Source organism: Cervus canadensis, chromosome 32, assembly GCF_019320065.1.
Source record: "Cervus canadensis isolate Bull #8, Minnesota chromosome 32, ASM1932006v1, whole genome shotgun sequence".
NCBI classification, from domain to species: domain Eukaryota; kingdom Metazoa; phylum Chordata; class Mammalia; order Artiodactyla; family Cervidae; genus Cervus; species Cervus canadensis.
Genome location: NC_057417.1, coordinates 21908282 through 21929298, shown reverse-complemented (window position 1 = coordinate 21929298; position 21017 = coordinate 21908282). Strand labels below are relative to the sequence as shown.

General features: G+C 39.1%; 1 protein-coding gene across 2 annotated transcripts in view; it reads right to left on the bottom strand.

Moving 5' to 3' along the window:
* Positions 1-676: 676 nt before the first annotated feature.
* The window catches only part of TPST1 (tyrosylprotein sulfotransferase 1), a 102095-nt gene continuing 81754 nt past the window's right edge, over positions 677-21017 (bottom strand). For both annotated transcript variants that reach the window (XM_043455803.1, XM_043455802.1), the window contains 3 exons: positions 6429-6479; positions 3723-3769; positions 677-1234 (listed from right to left, as the gene is read on the bottom strand). In XM_043455803.1, the coding sequence (XP_043311738.1) occupies positions 3752-3769; positions 6429-6479 (69 nt within the window). In that variant the 3' untranslated portion in view covers positions 677-1234; positions 3723-3751. The remainder of the gene's footprint in view (positions 1235-3722; positions 3770-6428; positions 6480-21017) is intronic.

Sequence of the window (21017 nt, the reverse complement as noted above, 5' to 3'; positions counted from 1 at the left end):
TGACTTAAGACATAGTGCTGAACAAAGGACTGATCTGGCAGCAGGACTCATTTTCAGTTGAAGGGGACAGGGCTAGGGGAGTGGCGCAGAAAGGATTGTAGGGTAAGGCTCATTGAAACTAGGTCCATGGCACTAGCTGAGGGGCCTCGTGGAAATGACTTGACCAGGCTGGCCTCTGTTTCTTCATCTGAAACTGATACGTTAGAGGCTTCTGGGAAGATTAATCATATACCAAATATTTTACTAGGTTCTTACAATGTGCCAGACATTTTGCTAGGTGTCAGGGGTACAAAAATGGACACAAAAAGACACATCTCTGCCTTCTAGGATCTTACCATCTAATGTAAGAGACAGACAATTTAAGAAGTCAAGAAACATTAAAAACTTCAAAGTGTGATAAGATGATATTGTGAATGAGGTTGGCAGAAAGGGCATCAGGGGAAGTCTCTCTGAAATTAAGAGTTTATGGAGACCAGACAATTGAGAAGGAAACAAAGAACAGGATTCTGAGACAAAAGGATGGTAGTGGGTCTCTCTGAAATAAATTACAGCAAAAACTCCACTGAGAATATCTGAAATACAGCAACTGAAGAAACTCTGGTTTATTAGATCATCATCTGATATGTCTTATTGCTTCTCTAAAATCACGGCAATGAAAACATGTAAACTAGCAGAGTGCTTCACATTTAAAGCTTTTATTTTGAAAAATAAAATACAAAAGTCATCAAGTTGTAAATGTATGTGGTAATTCCTCAACTTCTCAGAAACAATACAATGAATTATTTAAATAATTAAGATATTTAACATTATCCACATCAAACATTTCAACAGGTACAAGTGTTCTACAAAACATTAGAACATGTACAGACAACCTAGTCCAAGATGAAACTGCCCAATTTTGCTTACAGGATCCCATTTTAAAACCCTCCCCTTGAAAACAAAGTTTGGAATCTGGTAAGAAAAGGTGAAGGCCAGAGCAGTTTTAACAGAAAGCACACATCCCCGCTGGGTTCCTTCTCCGCAGGGCTGTGCACGTAATTAGGATCGAGAGCGCTGTACATGGGAAGCAGGTCACTCAAGAGGGTCCCAACGTGTGCTGACATCCCACCCTCTCAGAGGAAGGAGACTGGCAAATAAGCAGGAGATGTAGGCATGGTACATACACTCCACTGATCTCAGCAGGGGACAGCCAGTCCTAGAAATTTCTCTGTGGCCAAAAAGGCAGCAGTCTTCCCTAGGGCAGACAAACAGAATGCATTAGAGGTGTGTAGTCACTTTGTTCTTCCCTGCACGACACCACTTCCTTTCCAGCTGTGAGCCCAGCAGAGCAGGGGAGGCAAGCAGGGGGATGGACCATTAGGAGAACAGCTGCTTCAGAAGGGCTAGCGGAGAGGCACTCTCTCTCAGTTTGGGATGCTTTTAGATGCCTGCCAGGAGCTTTGATATGCAAAACAAAAGGATGGAAGCCAAACCAAGGGCTGCTCCTGCCCACTTCCAAATGACTGCAACTGTGGTCTGCAATTGAAGCAACTCTGGGGGCACTTGACAGCAATGTCAAATGTCCAGGGGTCGAATGCTGACTGTTTAATATCAAAAGATGGATACTGAGGTTCTTTAAAGGAAGCTTTAGGAAATACAGTGACTGCTGTTCATACACTAAAGGGATCCCAAATACAAGACAAAAGACTATGATTTGTCTTGAGGTGCCTTGGTGTCTTCCTAGCTTCTCCTGAGTTCTCTCATCGCGCGGGGGCCACTACAGGCCTCGACAAGCAAATGAGGCTGCATCGCTGCTGTGGTGGCAACTCAAAGCTGGAGTCATCTGTCCTGTAAAGCAGCTGGTCGATAATGCATCCCTGTATGAATGTCTCCAGGAAGGAATTCATCTGTACTTTTTTTTTTTTTGGCTGCACTGGGTCTTAGTTGTTGCATGTGGGATCTTTAGTTGTAGCATTTGAACTTTCGAACTCAGTGGCAGCATGCGGGATCTAGTTCCCTGACCAGGGATCGAACCTGGGCCCCCTGTGTTGGGAGCATGGAGTCTTAGCCACTGGACCACCAGAGAAGGGTCTCATCTATACTTTTGAAAATATTTTGAATAAACAAAATTATACAAGGCCTGATAACTGCTGTTATACCTGCATGCCCACTGAGTTTAAGTCTACATTTAGGATTCGCTCCTTAGCAAAAGACAATCATAAATCCTAAAACCTCTGAATAGTATTAATTCACTATCGTCAATAATTTTGACATGGTAGAGCAGTATTCACTTTTTTCCATCAGTATGCTTTTTTCTATCTGTAATCTATTAATACATAGCACGTCATAAAACTCTCTTATTCAGACTGAATTTTCAATCTCAGTTTTCTCATCAGTAGAACAGAAAAAATACCACCTACTTGCCAGACTGGTTTGCAACTTGAATGAAATCATTCATATATGTGTATGTGTATATATATATATCTATAATATATATATATGAATAATTCATAGATCTTAAATATATCATTTATCATATATTATTTATATACTATATATATGTGATGCTTGGTACTTCATGCCTGGTATGGTACAGTCAATACATGGCTATTATATAAAGTAAAAAATAGAATAGCAAACACAACTATGGCAGATTTTTTTTTTTTTTAATTTTTTTTTTTTGTTTTTTTTACTATGGCAGATTTTAATGAAAGCTTTTCAAGTTCCAAATGATTGTAATGGTCCCCAACCATTGGCACCAGGGACCTCGACAAGCAAACAAGGGACCGGTTTCATGGAAGACAATTTATCAATGGACCAGGGGTGGGGGGATGGTTTCTAGATGATTCAAGCGCATTACATTTATTGGGTACTTCATTTCTATTATTATTGCATCAGCTCCATCTCAGATCATCAGGCATTAGATCCCAGAGGTTGGGGACCCCTGGTCTACAGCATAACCACATTATTCAGACCAAAATGGAATCTTAAAATCTGGGAGAGTGGTGTGAGGTCTGAACAGCCATGTCAGGAGGTCTAGGTTCAGAACCAGCTTTGCCACTGGCATCCGTGACATGTACCTGATGATCACTCAGATAGAAAGGGGGCCAAGAAGGCCTGCCCCACACTGTAGCCCTTAACTACAAGACAACGTGGCTTACAAACATACAACATCATAATGCATTAACATCAGCAAGGGCAGACTTGAAAAACCAACCAAGCAACTCCCCCAAAATATTAGCGCAAAACTGTTGGCACACGTCACACACAGAGGAAGCAGCATGGGTGGTGAAAGAATCCCTGGCTGGATGTCAGAAGACAGTGCTCATTACCATTGGGTTCTTCCGACCTGTGATGTGACCTTGACCTATAATCTGCTCTCTCTAGGATCAGTTTCCTTATCAGCAAACAGGTGATTGAGGGTGTTTCTTTCAGCTAAAATATTTTACCATTTAACACCCCTCCTCATACTGGAAATAACAACTAACACTGAGTGCTTACTGTGTGTCCGCTTCTGGCAGACATTATTACGGTTCATTCTACCAATCTCTTATTTACATTGTCCTCACTTTACAGATGAAGAAACTAAGACACAGAGAAGTTAAGTAATCTGCTCACTGCCATACACAGTCAAGATTCCAATCCAGGTGAACTGACTCCAGAGCTGTGCTCCCCACCCCACTGCAATGCCTCCTACGAGAGTGAAACCCAAAAGTCCAGGCCAGCAGTGTCCCCAACCTCACCTCATGTATGTAAGAGGTTCCTGGCTCTGCTACTCCACTTGCTCAGACTGTGGAAGGAAGCAAAAGATGTTTTTCAGTCGGTCAGCATGAGAGGTGACTGCACTTGCTGAAATATCAGATGTAGCTTGCAGGCTCTGATTAGACTTCCCAATGAATTCTGTCTGCTACTGCTGACAGTAAAGAAGACTGGCTTTTGTCTCTGGTTCCTAGTAGGGAGACTAAATCCTGGGAATTTTCCAGGTAACATGAATGTCTGTTATTTATGAGCCCCTTAGATTATACTTGAGTGTCTGCTAAGAGATAAGATGACTCAGCATGAGGGCTGATCACAAGGAAGACCAACCTGTGATTTGAGGGCTGGGGCCCTGACCCAGCCCAGCTTCTGGGTAGGGGACTTTGGGATTGAGTTCAATTCTATGACAGTGAGTCAATCAATCATGCCTACATAATTAGACTTCAATAAAAACTCTGGTTGCTGAAGTTCAGTGGAGCATCCTGGTTGGTGAACACATGGATGTGCTGTGAGGGAAAACTACCTAGATACCTTGGAGAAGGGCACAGAAGCTCTGAGTCTGAGACTCTCCCAGACCTTGTCTTATGTGTTTCTTCATTTGGTTTGTCTTGACCTGTTTCCTTTATAGTAAAACTATAATCTTATTTTGTTATTGTTGTTTTTCCCCACTGCAAGGCTTGTGTAATCTTAGTTCCCAGACCAGGGATTGAACCCAGGTCCCTGGCAGTGGAATTGTTGAGTCCTAACCACTGGACTGCCAGGGAATTCCCAAAACTGTAATCTTAAGTACAGTGCTTTCTTGAGTTCTGTGATAATTCTAACTAAAGATCAAACGTGAGGGTTCTGTGGGCTTCAGTTTTCTCTTTATTAGGAGTTAAATCAAAGCCTTTTATAGGCTCTTTTCTAAGTATGTATGTGATGCATTAAATGAAATTAACCTGAACAGGGGCCTTGAAGTGACTATATTAAGCCGTTTGCTCTATTTTTTGTTATTTTTTCCTATATTTATTATAGAAATTCTCTATACTGATGAATCTTTTGTTTCAAAATTTTCTCCTGCTTAAGGTGTACTTTTTTATATGATGCTTTCTAATAAGTAAACATTCTCAATTTTAATGTAGTCCAGTTTATCCATTTTAAAATGAATGATTAGTATTCTTTATAATGTTTAAGAAATCTTTCCCTCTTAAGGTCATAAAGATATTCTCTATTGCCTCCTAAACACTTTATTATTTTGCCTTTCACATTGAGTTCTATAATCAACCTGGAAAGGATTTTTATGTATGCTGTGAATTAGGGGTGTCCCTTTAATTTCAGTCTCAAAGTCCCTTTCTTGACTCCTTCAGATTTATTATGCAAAACAGCTTTTGGATTGGACATTTCTTTAAGACTGCCTCTTAGATTATTCTCTGGCTCCAGCTGCCACAGCCTGTAAGTGACCACTTGTTCATGAATTCATCCAAGTTTCAGGTACATCTTGCCCAGCCAAGGCTCAGGGCCCCTGTGCCTCTTTGTTTGCAAAAGTTGATCAAAATCTTTGGGCAGACCAGGAGTCCCCTTGAGAAGATCTCTTATCCCTCTGACTCTTGAGGACACATTCCAATTTCTCACACATAAAAGTAATTCAGTAGACAGTTGTTGAATAAATGAAATGAATGGATGGACAGATTAAAATTAAATATGTTAATAAGCATATACCATGAAAGTAATTTAAAATACTCAAGTAATATGTATCAATTATTAATGGTTGTTTTAAGAAAAGGATCTGAGAAGACAGAGTTTCCAACCTTGGTTGAGATACAGCTACTCTTAGAGAAAAGCCTGTTTACTCTAGTCTTGCTTCAGGCAACATGACTTCATACAGTCTGTGAGGTTCCCCTCAACAACCCACATCTGGAACACTTCTAGCGACTGAATTCAGTGCTGGGTCCTCATTTCCTATTAACAAGCTAATTGCTGTTAGCGCAACCTGGAAGTGACACGTATTATCACCATGCTGGACAGGGACGTCTTCTCTCGGCTCAGGCAATAGTCACTGACTTCTTCCTACGACTACACAGAAATGGTAGGAGATGTGCTCTTGCGGGACACTCTGGGCTACTCTACATCTGTTGGCCATAACATCACCTATTCCTCTTCAGCTCAAGAAACAATATTGGAATCCAAGTAAGTGATAGTGTAACACGACAAGGAGACCTCTGGATCTGCTTTAATTAATTTTTTTTAAAAGTAAAAGTTATAAGCTTCAAACTCACATCACCCATTCCCAGCTTGGTGAACTTGGTAGTTGTATGTACAAGGTATTCATAAGTCTTTTAGGCTCCAAATGAGAAAAACTAAAAGGCAATGGATGTACATGTAGTATGAACAAAGGGTGGCTGTACATTATTATTTCAAGTAAGGTATCAGAAGCCTGGAGCAGATTCACCAAGGCAGGTTCCTCATTTGTGGAATACTATGCGGTTTTGAGTGACCTCAAGCAATCAGATTTTAGTTATCAATAAAATATTTCCCTAGCTTTGGAAGACACTGAGCCCTCTGAAATTGAGACTATGTTAACTGATTGTTAAAATCAACAATTACCAGAAGCCAGTCTTTCTACCCCCAGCGCATATCGTTATCTCATTGAGAGGATGACTTCAATGCAAGACCCCATTTATTATTACACCAAGAGGAGGAAGCAGATACAGTACCTGAGGTTTTTCTTTAAGAAATTCAGGTAGCTGAAATTCTCCTTTGTAGACCTACAAAAAAAATAAAAGCCAAGTATAAGTTTAAGGAACGCGGCACTGTCATCATCGCTTTGGGAAGCTTGCATTGCCTGATGCTGGGTGGGTTCACTGCTTCATTCTTGGTGAGTTTTGGAATAGGAAGGAAGTCTGTCCGTTCAAGAGCACCCCGAGTTGAGGACTGAGTGAAATTTCTATTCACACTGACCCCACCTGCTCTACTCTTGCCTAGGTGCTCCCAAATGTGGGCTGCCTGGGAGAAGGCTTAGAGTCTCTGAAGAAGAAAGAAAAGCATCCTAATATTCCAAGTTCCAATTATTTTATTAATAGCTGAGAAAGTAAGCCCTTGGCCATCTCTCTCCAGCATCCAACAACGAATTCACACAATTTAGGAACAGGCTCCTCCTGATTTCCTTCTGAAATCTGCAGCTTTACTTTTCTTAATGTACCCAATATTCCCATAGTAATTTGAATGTCAGGTGGTTCTTAAAATGATGTATACTTTTAACCTCATGAAATCTTATAATTAAAAACTTGCACTTTTCAATATGTAAAGTTATGTTTCTAAAAGCAGCAATAATTAGGGAATAGTTTTTAAAAAGATGTGTAGGATCTTTACACAGAAAACCATAAAATATTATTGAGAGAAATCAAAGACCAGATAGACACATCACTTTCAGGGATTGTAACATTCAATATAATAAAGCTGTTCATTCTCCTCACAGGATTTCCAACAAAAACTCTAGCATGCTTTTTTGGGGAAGAGGGAGGGGTAATTTCAAGCTGATTATAAAAGTTTTGTGGAAATGCATAGGGCCAAAAATTATCAAGGTAATCTTAAAAAGAACAAGGTGAAAGGACTTATTCTAAAATATATTAAGACATTATTATTCAGCTATAATTAAGTTACATTAAACATACAAAAGAAGCAGGGAAAGTAGAAAAAGCAGAAGCAGTAAAATTTTTTCTTTTCTTGGGCTCCAAAATCACTGCGGATGGTGACTGCAGCCATGAAATTAGAGGACATTTGCTTCTTGGAAGGAAAGCTATGACAAACCAGACAGCATATTAAAAAGCAAAGACATAGTCAAAACTATGGTTTTTCTAGTAGTCATGCAGGGATGTGAGAGTTGTACCATAAAAAGGCTGAGTGCTAAAGAATTGATGTTTTTGAATTGTGGTACTGAAGAAGACTCTTGAGAGTCCCTTGGACTGCAAGGAGATCAAACCAGTCAATCCTAAAGGAAATCAACTCTGAATATTCAGTGGAAGGACTATTGCTGAAACTGAAGCTCCAATACACTGGCCACCTGATGCAAAGAGTTGACTCATTGGAAAAGACCCTGATGCTGGGAGAGACTGAAGGCAAAAGAAGAGGGAGGCAGAGATGAGAAGGTTAGATAGCATCACCAACTCAACAGACATAAACTTGAGCAAACTCCAGGAGATAGTGGAGGACAGGGAAGCCTGGTGTGCTGCAGTCCATGGGGTTGCAAAGAGTTAGACACAACTTAGCAACTGAACAACAACAAAACATACAAAAAACATATACATACAAAAGATACAGCTATAATCAAGATGGTAAGGTTTTGGCACAAAGACAGACAAATATATTAATGAAACAGAATGAAGAGTCCAGAAACAGACCCTCATTTACAGATAACTGGTTTATGACAAAGGTGGCCCTGCAGAGCAGTGCAGTTAGAATGAATAAATAAATGTTTATATATATAATGATATACCATAGTGTTTACTGTGGGGAGGAGTGCAGTGGCAGGGCAGGGCTTGGGAAGAAGGATGAGATTAGCTAGTAGGGTACTGGTGATTTTCTGTCTTGATATGGGTGGTGATTATAAACATGTGTGCATTTTGTGAATATTAACTGACCTGTGGTTTGTATACTTTTCTGTATGTATGCTATACTTCAATTAAAAAAAAACTGAACAAATTAAGCCAGTAGCTTAAGAATTTACTAGGATTGCTCTTTCACACACACACTATTTAAGTACAAAGATGTCTCTTTCAACACTGTCAACAACAGCAAAAAACTGGGAACTATTCATGGTAATCAAGTGAAGAAGGATTCCATCAGCAACAGCTTTGATAACTGTTGAGAAACTACAGAAAGAAGCTATGGATTGTTACTGAGAAGAGTCAGTGAGTAGCCCCTCGGAGCACAGAACAATCTTCTTAATGGTGAATACTAAAGCCTACTAACTTAAAGGATTTCACTGGGGTATAAGATGACTTTCATTTCTAAAAGCAGCAGTATTCCTTCCGAGACTCAGAGAATGTATTTTCTTCCTGTCTCTTTCTCTGCAATTTCTAAAACCTAGTCTATTCTTCAGGGTCTCTGCTATAGTCCTAGGAAGCCTAAATTAAAGCACAGAGAAGAGACTTGATATTTCTTTAGCAATGCATCACACTGGAAACAGGTGGGGGTGCAAGATAATAACAGTGCAGCTGCTAGGAGGGTCTCAAAAGCTGCCCCCTTTTGAGATCTCTTTCATATCTTCAAACAGTCCCAGGTCACTGGAGAGCTGGTCTAACTGCTCTCCAAAGAATCTGCATGTAAGAATCCTCTTTGCTTTACCCCAGCCTCAGAGTCCAGAGATTGTTCCAGTTTCCTTCATTTCCCCCTAGTTTTACTGAGATACAACTGACATATAACATTGTATTACTGCTCCAGCTTTCTGACATAGAAGTGTCTATATCATGCTAATACTGACTTCCACGGTGCTTCTGTCTACTATCTGTGGGGCAAGCAGACACTATATCAAAACAGGGGCTCAAGCCATCAGAATAAGCTTTTTGTTTTTGCTTTTTACCAGATTCTCAAGTGTTTCCTTCTCCCTCTATTCAGGGAACTGATCCAAAGCCCCACTCTCTAAGCCCTGGGCATAAGCTGCTCAGGCCTAGGGTCCTGCACCCTGGCTCCTTTATGAACCAGAACCAGTATGTTTGACCCAGCACCCCTTCCACTGTTAGCGGGTTTGGTCCCTAACCGACTTTTCTTATATTCCTCACCTCCTCTCATGAACCGAGTCTCCTCTCTCTCAGCCTCTTCTACTAGAATTCAAGTAGAAGGTGCAACACAAGCCCACAGCGTCAAATGGCTAGTCGGTGGCAGAATGCGGCTCAGAGGGCCCCAGCTCAGCACTCTCCCTTTAGACTATGCTCTCTGCATCTTATTACTATTAGAAAACTCTTATCGTTAAATTCTTCCTTCTCTTTTAGGTTTGTTGTAAAAACCAGCAAGACATAACAGAAAATATGAGTGGGAACACTAAATATTATAAGTGTCTTCCAGGAATCAATAGTCTCAGAGAGGTAAGGCTTCTATGAAGGGGGAAAAAAAAACATCCAAACTCTGAATATGTGATATCACAAATTTAATTAAAAAAACAAAAAGGGGTCAGGATAAGACATCAAACAAAAGGCTCAATCAACAAATAAGTGGGAAGCTGTCTCTTCTCATTATCCTTTAGGGAAAAAAAATGCTTCAAAAGTTAGGAACTATGGTACTGACAGAAGTTAGGAACTTTCTACTGACCAAGCAATTTCTATTTTGTGCAGGAAACCAAGTACAGAATCACTTATAAAAACAGTGAAGTTAGAAATGGAATTTCCTCTGGCTAAAGGAATAGTGTTTCTGGACGTCCTATCCTCTGGTACTAATGAACTGAGGATTTTACTAGACAGAAATGAGCTAGGTACTCAGAATCTAAACGTTCCTAGAGAACCCTCCCACCTCAAGCTCTGCAAAACAAGGAAACAAAAGCAGGCTTCTGATTTAGAGGGTGCACAACAGTAACAGCAGCTAAATTTGACTTTCTCTGCATCAGGTTGGTGCTGAGTATGCATTTCATGTTTCCCCTTATCGAATCCCACAATCCTCTGAGGGAGGTATTATTCTCTTTTTACAGATGAAGTAACTGAGGCACAGACATTAATTTGTCCAGTGTAGTAAAATGGAAAGTTACTAAGTACCACGATTGAACTTCCATTTTAAAAGGGTTACCCTAATTGCTCTGTTTAGTCTGCAGAGGATCAAGGACAGAGTGTGGAGCAACAGCAGTGATCTAGACAGGATAGGGAGGTGGTGGTGGAGGTGGTGCAAAGCAGTACCTTTGTGGATTTCCGCACCCCCCCCCCCAATTATATCTAGATTTCCTAATAGACTAGATGTGGAATGTGAAAGAGCAGAGGGGAGTCAAGGATGACTCCAAAGTTTTTGGCTTAAGCAATTACCAACTGGAAATATGAACTTGCCATCAACTCAGTCAGGAGAGGTTCTGGGATATAACAGATTTTCAGGGGTTCAATTTGGAAATGTTAAACTTGAGATGTCTACTGGACAATACATGAAAATGTCATGTAGTCAGAAATAAAAATCTAGGATTCATGGAAGAGGTCTGGGCTGGGAAATATAAAATTGAGAATCATCAACTTATAGATGGTATTTAAAACTTGATACCTGATGAGATGACCTAGGTGCTCAGGGTAGAGAGGGGGAACACAGGACTTAAGACTGAGACATGCAGGTATTCCAACATTAAGAGGGCGGGAAGAAGAGGAAGAACCGGCAAAGAAGACTGAGAAGAGGCCACCAATGACAGAGAAGGAAAATTTTTAAAAGTGGTATCTAGAAGTCAAGTGACTCTGACTAATGTCAGATTCAAATTTGTGGAAGTGAAGTGAAGTCGCTCAGTTGTGTCTGACTCTTTGCGACCCCGTGGACTGTAGCCTGCCAGGCTCCTCTGTCCATGGGATTCTCCAGGCAAGAATACTGGAGTGGGTTGCCATTTCCTTCTCCAGGGGATCTTCCCAACCCAGGGATCGAACCCAGGTCTCCCGCATTGCAGGCAGACGCTTTATCCTCTGAGCCACCGGAGTGAGGTATAATTAACTCCATCATAAGCAAAGCCTTCAGTTGTAAATTAGAATACAGAGCTAGACAAGGGAAGAGAATTTATCTAAGCTGCCTGTGAAGCTTCAAAAACCCAAGAAAGAAGAAGTTCTGAATACTGACTGAAGCAAGCAATGCATCTTCTTGTTATTTGTCCTCAGGCCACTTTCCATTTTCTTACAAGATTAATTAGAAGCTGACCAGCCATGCCCAATACCACTTCACCTGCTACAATGGGCACCTATAGTAATAGTTTACAATTAAGACGTAAACAAAAGTCTCCATGGAGCTAAAATGGATGTTATTAACACACCTGCAGACTGCAGATCGAGTCTTCTATTTAATAGAGTCTTTTAGGTCCCTTTTCCTTAACATACATTTTTAACCATTCTAAGTTATCTGGTTTCAACCTATAGCAAACAAGAAGGTAATGGGCAAGTACTGATAACTGAGAAGTGACAAATGAAACAAAGGAAGACACAGAAATTATAAAAGGCAGATAGGAAGCCTTGAGTTCTTTAAGAAAGGGACCCACAGTTCTATAGCCTATATAAAGAGAGGATGGGCAGTTTCTCTTACTAACACATACACTAATTTCCTTTGGATGAAATAAAAATTCAAATTACAATCAATAATTTATTTAAGAAGATAAAGAGATACATCATCAAAATGCAGAGTAATTCTACATCAAAATATTAAGTTTTGGTCCTAAACGAGACAAATCTACCCAGAAACCTGACTTTCTAGAATGATGGGTTCCCCAAGGACTGTAGACAGTCAGCCATCTACAATTTACAGGAAAAGGTGGCAGACATGTCATGAGGCCTAATTCTGAACTGGCTTGATCTTACGGAGAATATGAAACTGTTGCTAAATTATTTTCATGCTAAAAGTGTCTGTGGCCACCTTCCCTGATGATCCCTGTGTCTGGTATTTATGACCTGTGTAATGCCCTTAAGTGTGAGTTGGATCTAGTGACTAGATTCTAACAACTAGAATATGGCAAAAGTGATGGAATGTTATTTCTGAGATTAGGTCACAAAAGTCTGTTTCTTCTGGCTTGGGTACTCAAGATGAACACAGACTTAACTCAAAACATTCTTTCAAAATAAGGAAATTTTAAACAACGTCCAGAAACACATACTAATGACCATACTATGTGCACTGCAGGTTTTAAAGTGCTGCTTCTGTTCACTGTTTTCTTCAAAGTGTGTGCATGTATACACACATATGTATACACATACACACACATTCCAAGGGTTAAAAGATTAGTCTTATAACCCCTGGTTATGAATTCAAATTTCACTGTAAGTTCAAATCTAATTTATTCCTCCTTTCTGCCTTCTTCCTTCTTTCCATCCTCTTTCCAAGACTGCTCAAGTGCACAGAATTGGATCACTTCTTAGTTCATAACAAACTTTCATCATTGGTCCATGCATGGCCTGCTATTTATTTTCTTATGCAATTCACTATTTTTAGTAATATAAAAAGCATTTCCCCTCGAGAAACAATGATAGTTTCACATGCAGAGAACACACAACTCCAGCCAGATATGATAATACAGAAAGGAATATAGATTTTGAAATTTACATCTTTAATCCCACTGGGCTCTTCTGGCCCACTAAAGACTCATTATCGCTAAAACACAAACATGAAACAGCTGATAACATGCATGTTTACATGTTCTCATTTGTCTTAAAAATATTCTGGCAGCTTTGCAAATCTCAGACTGGGTTTCTGCAGCATTCAACAATCTTGTGTTAGAAACAATGGACAAGTGTTATTAATACATTCCCTATATCAAGAAGAAATATATTAATCAGTTCATAAGCATTATCTGCTTCTCCAAAAATGTTTTTTAAAAAAAATGTACTGACTTTTGGATGAAGTTGGACAAGATGGATTGGAATATAAATTGAATTGGGAATGTGTAGTAAATGTGACATAGAAACCTCTAAAGAAAGCAGTATAAATATAGCAAATTTAGCATCAGGGCGTTGATTTCCAGGGGAGAAAAGTTAAACAAGCAGGATGATTAATAAACTGTATCAGTTTACTATGGGATACTTACCAGGCAAGAATACATCTCTATTCAAAGGTAAACGTGTTGAACGTAATTTTCAGTAACACTGAAGGACAGTTAATACACACAGGTACAGTCAATAATAATTTCATCAATTTCCTTTCACCGGGGAGCTTTTTCCTTCTTTTCTCAAACTAGGAACTTTTAACTTATCCTTTAAATATGACAATCCAGTAGAGCCAGTTCTGTGTCCACATAGCATCCCAAGTGCCTTAAATATATGGCAGTTATCATGTTGAACTACAGTTAGTTACACATCTACTTCTAGCATACTTCTTAAGGAGAGGGACAGATTCTTAATTATCTGTATATCCTGGATGCAGGGATGAATGGACAGTTGGACAAAAAAAGAAATAAATGAAGAGATTCCTTCATAGTGGTCTCCATTTTTACAGATGATGGACCGAGAATAGTTTCCGAGGCCAACTTACAGTACAGATTAAGCAGAGAAGCAGAAGAAGCAAATCCATTGGGCCCTCCCTGATTGGAACCTACTGAACCTTCAGGGCTACATATGCCATTACGTTATAGAATACTGTTAACTTATTCTATTCAATTCTACTTTTGGAAATAAATGAATTCAAGAATCAACCATTAAAAAGAATGAAATAATGCCACCTGCAGCAACATGGATGGACTGAGAGATTGTCATACTGAGTGAAATAAGTCAGAGAAAGAGAAATATCGTATGATACCGTGTATAAGCAGAATAGAAAAAGAAATGTTACAAATGAACTTGCTTACAAAACAGAAATAGACTCACAGACTTTCAGAATGAATTCATGTTTATGGGAGGAAGGATAGTTAGGGAGTTTGGGATTGACATGTACACACTGCTACATTTAAAATTAACCTACTGTAATATAGCACAGGGAAATCTGCTCAATATTAGGTAACAACCTAAACCACTGGACTACCATGAAGTCCCAGGAATTTCTATTCTTAAAAAGACAGCCTTAACGGAGAGAAAAGGCAAAGCAAAGTGTGAGAACATATGTGAGATACATAAAAACATCACACATCAAAAAAAAAAAAAACATCACACATCAAAATACACAGAGAATTTCTAAAAATTGTTAAGGAAAAAGCAAATTATTTCGTAGAAAATTGGGTAAGAGACTTGAAAAAGCATTTCATAACATAGTTCAGTGGCAAATAGCATGGAAAAGGGTTTGCTCTCTTTAGTTATTAAGGAATACTCATTTTAACCATAATGAGTTACCATAATGAGCGTAACCACTACACTCCTATAAGAAAGACTAAAATTTTACAAGATTGACTCTAATATTGATGATGTAGAACAACTGAAATTCTCACACACCTGCTAGTGAGAGAATATAGTCACTTAGCATTATCTCCTAAATTTGCACATTCAAATGCCCTCTGACCCATACATTCATTCTGTGATGGAAAAGATTAACTTAGCAGGTCTATTTTGCTCAAATGTTGCACATTCCCAAAAAAGGCCTATTTTCAGGACTGCTCTTGGCTGGCTCCAGGGATCTGAGCCTAGAATGTTCTGTCTATAGGAATGTTTTTGCATGTCTGAGGCCTTGGGCCGGCCTGTCCCATTTTGAGCAGCTAGTTTATGTTAGTAATTTATTTATGGTGAACATCTGTTTTTTCTCTGGGGGGTCTACATGCCTACATGACCAATCCCCGAAAAAACCCTGGATTCAAAAGCTCTGGTGAGCTCCCTGGTTGGCAACAATTCACATGTGTTGTCACACATGTTGCCGGGTGAATGAAGCAAATCCTGTGTGACTCCACTGTGAGGGACATTTGAAAGATAGCACCTGGTTTCCTCCAGAGTTTTTCCCCCATGTGCCTTTTCCCTTTGTAGGTTTTACTTTCCATCTTTTTGCTATAATCAGCTACACTTGGAAGCATAAGAATTTTAGGACTACTGTCTTGGAAACTCCTAATGTAACTCTCAGGCACATTCCTGACAAAAGTGCATACTCATTTTCATCAAAAGACATGTACAAGGCTATTGTGTATCAACATTAAAACATCCCTACAATGATAAACAACTCAAATGTCCAAATAGTTGTGCAATTATAGTATCACATTAAAAAACAAAAATGAATTACTGTGAAATGCAACAACATAAAACTCACAAATGTTAAAGGACAGAAACCAGACACAAAAGAATACTATCAATACCCCCTAGCTAAAGACTACCAGGAATATAGCTGTAGTTAAACATGCTGAATTCATTACTCTTTTAAGCAAGGGAACACACACACCATGGAAATGTGGAATGTCTCAGGAAAAGAGCATCAGAAAGAACTCTCATTAAAAAAAAAAAAGAAAGGACTCTCATCATTTTGGTTAGGTGATTTGGGGAAGAGTCCAAGGAAACAGGGTTTTGCTCTGGACTGGGGGCTGCCAGCAAGCAGGGATTATTCTCTAACTGGGTATCTTAATAAATCTTATCTAAAAGAAAGGAACACTAGAAGTAAGAATAAAGCTATTTTTGGTTAAGAAGCAAGAGGCAGGTATTTGGTATTTGTTGTTACTACAAAGTGGTCTTGCCTCTCCGCAGTTCACTGTGGTTGAAGAGGACACCTGTCTTGGTGGTGCTCGGTGAGATCGCTGACACCCAGGAGAAGACCGTCGTACTTCAGTGGCGAGCACAGAAAGTCAGTTTCTCATCAACCCTGGGCTAGATCTGCTGTGTCAGATCAGTTCTCTGATGTCTGAGACTGCTTTTTACCTTTCTTCAAAATAAACAGTATGATTTCATTTATATGAAATTTAAAAGCAAGCAAAATTAAATCCATGATGGCAGAATTTAGGATAGAAGTTATCCATGGAAAGAAGGAAAGAGGAAGAAGAAATAATTTGGAGGGGCAGGCACAGGGCTTCTGAGTACTCCTACTGTCTCCTTGGAAAGAAGCAGCATCTCTGGGTTGAAAAGTGGTGGAAAAATAGAAAGGAACTGGCAGTAGTCTGCAGTCTTCATTCAGTGATAAAGCACGGTCAACAGGCTTTTACTACAAGATGAGGTCTTTGTATGCTCGCTTGTCTGTCAAATCACTATTCAGGAGAACGTCTCACTCAGTGGTAAAGAATCCACCTGAGATGCAGGAAATACAACATGAGCTGCATTTTCAATCCCTGGGTCAGGAAGATCCCCTGGAGAAAGAAATGGCAACCTACTTCAGTATTCTTGCCTGGGAAATCCCACAAACAGAGGAGCCTGGCGGGCTACAGACCACAGGGTCGCAAAGAGTTGGACATGACTTAGCGATAAAACAGCAGCAGTCACTTGTCGAAATGCAAAATGTATTAAGTGAAAAATATATGAAGAATTCACATGAAGCCCACTGATACTTATTCAAGATTTCAAGTCCCAAAAATGAACATTTGAAAAAAGCAATGTTGAATGTCTATCAGTGTCACTACATTGATTCAACAACAACAGGAAATAATACAGGCACACCTTGGAGATACTGTGAGTTTGGTTCTAGACAACCACAATGAAGCAAATATTGCAACAAAGCTAGTCGCACAGATTTTTTTGGTATCCCAGTGCCTATAAAATTTATGTTGACACTATCCAGTGAATCATAATCATTCTGCTGGTGGAGAGTCTTGCCTCAGTGCTAATGACTGTTGACCATCAGGGTGGTGGTGGCTGAAGGTTAGGGTGGCTATGGCAATTTTTAAGAATAAGACAATAATGAAGTCTGCTGCACTGACTCTTTCTTTCATGAACGATTTGTCAGCATACAATATTGTTTGATAGCACTTTACCCACAGAGTAGAACATCTTTCAAAACTGGAATCAATCCTCTCAAACTCTACTGCTGCTTTATCTACTAAATTTATACAATATTCTAAATCCTTTGTTGTCATTTCAACAATCTTCATAGCATCTTCACCAGTAGTAGATTCCATTCTCAAGAAACCATTTTTCTTGCTCATCCAGAAGAAGAACCTCCTCATGAATTAAAGTTTTATCATGAGGTTACAGCAATTCAGTCACATCCTCAGGTTCTATTTCTAATTCTAGTTCTCTTGCTGTTTCCACCACATCTGCAGTTACTCCTTCCACTGAAGTCTTGAACCCCTTCAAGACATCTATGACAGTTGGAATCAATTTCTTCTAAACTCCTGTTAATGTTGATATTTTTATCTCTTCCCATGAATCATGAATGCTTTTAACAGCATCTAGAACGGTGAATCCTTTCTAGGAGGTTTTTAATTTCCATCAGAGGAATTGCTTCTATCTAAGATACAGTATTATGAAGGTATTTCTTAAATAAGACTTGAAAGTCAAAATTATTCCTTGACCCATGGGCTTCAGAATGAATGCTGTGTTAGCAGGCATGAAAACAACATCAGTTTCATTGTCCATTCCCATCAGATCTCTTGGGTGACCAAGTACGTTGTCAATGAGCAGTAATATTTGGAAAGGAATATTTTGAGCTTCCCTTGTAGCTCAGCTGGTAAAGAACCCATCTGCAACATGGGAGACCTGGGCTGTTTGCTTTCTTAACATTTGTGTGTTCACTGGAGGAGCACTTTTAATTTCCTTCAAGAGCTTTCCCTTTGCATTCACAACTTGGCTAACTGAAGGCGCAAGAAGTCTGGCTTTTGGCCTGTCTCAGCTTTCCACATGCTCTCTTCACCAAGCCTGAACATCTCCAGCTCTGATGTAAGGGAAGAGGTATATAACTTTTTCTTTCACCTAACACTTAGAGGCCATTGTAGGGGTATAAATTGGCCTAGTTTCAAAATTGCTATGTCTCAGGAAATAGTGAGGCCCAAAGAGAGGGAGAGAGATGGGGGAATCACCAGTGAGTAGAGCAATCAGAACACGCAAAACATTTGTCAGTTAAGTTCACTGTCTTAAAATGGGCATGGCTTGAGGTGCCAAAATAATCACAATAGTAACATCAAATATCATTGATCACAGATCACAATAAATATAACAATGCATACACAACAGTGCATTACTATTTCTTCCTGGAGGTTCTGCAGGCACATTGCCCAGTATGAATGAAACTATGTAATGTCATACAGGCTCTGAATAACACTATCAACAACCTTGATTTAATTTCTAATTGATACTTAAAGGACACTACATTCAACACATGCAGAATACACATTCTTACCACGTGCACACTGTACACTCCCTGAGATAGAACAGATGCAGGACTATAAAACAATTATCAACAAATTTAAAAGGACCAAAATCATGCAGAATCATGCTATGTAAAACCATAGCTAAATTAAATAAGAATTCAGTATCAATTAACTATCTAAACCCAAACAATCTGGAAATTAACACACTTCTGAATAATTAATGAGTCAAAGAAAAAAAATCACAAGAGAAATTAGAAAAATCACACGAGAAAAAATCAAAAAGAAATTTTAAACTGAATGACAAAGAAGATACAACATATCAAAATTTGTGGAATATAACAATAAAGCAGTTTAGAGGGAAATGTATAGCTTTAAATGTATTTATTAGAAAATATGAAATACTTATAATTGATTCCAGAACTACACCCCAATAAAAAATAATAAATAAAAAAATAAAATTGATTCCTAAGGTTCAACCTTAGGAAGCTAGAAAAAAAGAATAAGCTCTAAGTAAAGATAAGGAAATAATAAAGATAAGAGAGAAGATGATAGTAATACAAGCTCAAAAAAGTAGAAGACACCAGCAAAGAGAACGATAAAAACCAAAAGCTAGTTCTCTGTAATATCAAGAAAACTCAAACGCAGTACTACCCCAAACTAAGCAGCTTAAAAGAACACACATTTATTATCTAAGAGTTTCTCTGGAGTCACGAGTCCACACACAGCTGAAAGCCCTCTGCTCAGCGTCTCACAAAGCTGCCAACAATATATTGGCCAGTGAGGAAGATTCTACTTTCGAGCTTACTTGGATTGTTTTAAGAATTCAATTCCTTGCAGTTATATAACTGTCAACTTGAGTTGCTATCTGTCAGTGGAGGAACCCTCAGTTCCTAGAGGCTATAATGCAGGTCCTTGCCACAAGAAATTCTCCAGCACAGCAGCTGGCTTCCTCAAAGTCAGGCAAAGGAGAGAATGGGAGTGAGGGAAGAGAGGGAGCAACTTCAGCAAATCCAGCCCAACAATCTTACATAATGCAATCGTGTTCACATACATCCTGTCACCTTTGTTGTATTCTTACAGGCATACCTCATCTTATTGACCTACAGTTTACGATGCTTTGCAAACACTGCTTTTTTTTTTTTTTTTTTTACAAATTAAAGGCCTGCAGTAACCGTGCACTGAGCAAGTCTATCCGTACCATTTTTTCTATAGCATCTGTTCATTTCCTGTCTGTGTGTAACATTTTGTTAATTCTTACAGTATTCCCTACTTTTTTCACTATTATTATATTTGTTATGATGATCTATGATCAGCAAGAGACAAGAAAGGTATTAGCTCAGCTGATTAATCTCAATTATCAACAGGAAACAGGATTTAAAATACACAGCGAAGGAAGGAAAGATATTTCCTAGAACCCAGGAGATTCTCTGTTACACTTGTTTACAATGAAAGTTAATGGAAAATTACTGCCAAACAATATAGGCATGACCATTACTGGCACACACCCTTTCAGTATGAAGGTTTGGGTCACTCCACCAGGCGTAGAATCATAGAACCAACATGGTTAGTGAGGGCAAATGGAATATGAAATAGTTAGAGAAAGAAAGAAATTACAAATACTGTCCATGACTACATGACAGGTACAGAAATGGGGACTACAATAGTGTTGTACATTTTCTTCCTTGCTTTGTTATGAATATGTCTGAATAGATTGATTTTTTTCTCCTCCCTTTCCCATCCCCATACTGTCTAATAAAGGTGTGCTACTTATGGCTGACTTTATATCTCCATATTTAGGTTCAGGATATCAAAGACAGTGTGACTCAGCTGGGGGAGTAAGTATCAGCCAGAAATGAATAAAGTGCAATATGAAACATGGTGGCTCCTCTTTTGGGGAGATGGTTAGTATGCTTTTAGTTTTGTAAGGGATCACTGCATCAATTAGGTAGAAGCATAATGTCATTATCTTTATTTGGAAATTAATATGGCTAAAATGGGTATGTATGTATGTCAGCCTGACAAACAGATGAACTATGCTTGACTGTCCATGGTCAATAGGTATCACCACCATTCCTGTCTAGGGTAGAAAATTAAGTCTGATGTAATTCCCTTCCCTGTGTGGTTCGGAGTAAATAGCCACCAATGAGAGAAATTTATATGAGATTTATAAAGTGGAAAATAAGCAGAAGCCATTATTCTCAAGACATGCAGCGCTCCCACAGACCTCTTCTAAGGTCCCCACTTCATCTTGGTGGCATGCCTCACAGGCCCTCCCTTAGGCTCTCTTACGGAGGTCCCATTTGACAGCTAGATGCAGTTTCTAGGGCTTCTCTGCAAACTCTGGCTTTCCACACACTGCAGGTTTAAATCATAAATGCCTATTTTCCTGATTTTTCTATGATAGCTTTAATCTAGTTCATTCTCTATTCTTCTTTTAAATAAAATGTCCAGTATATAATTTAAA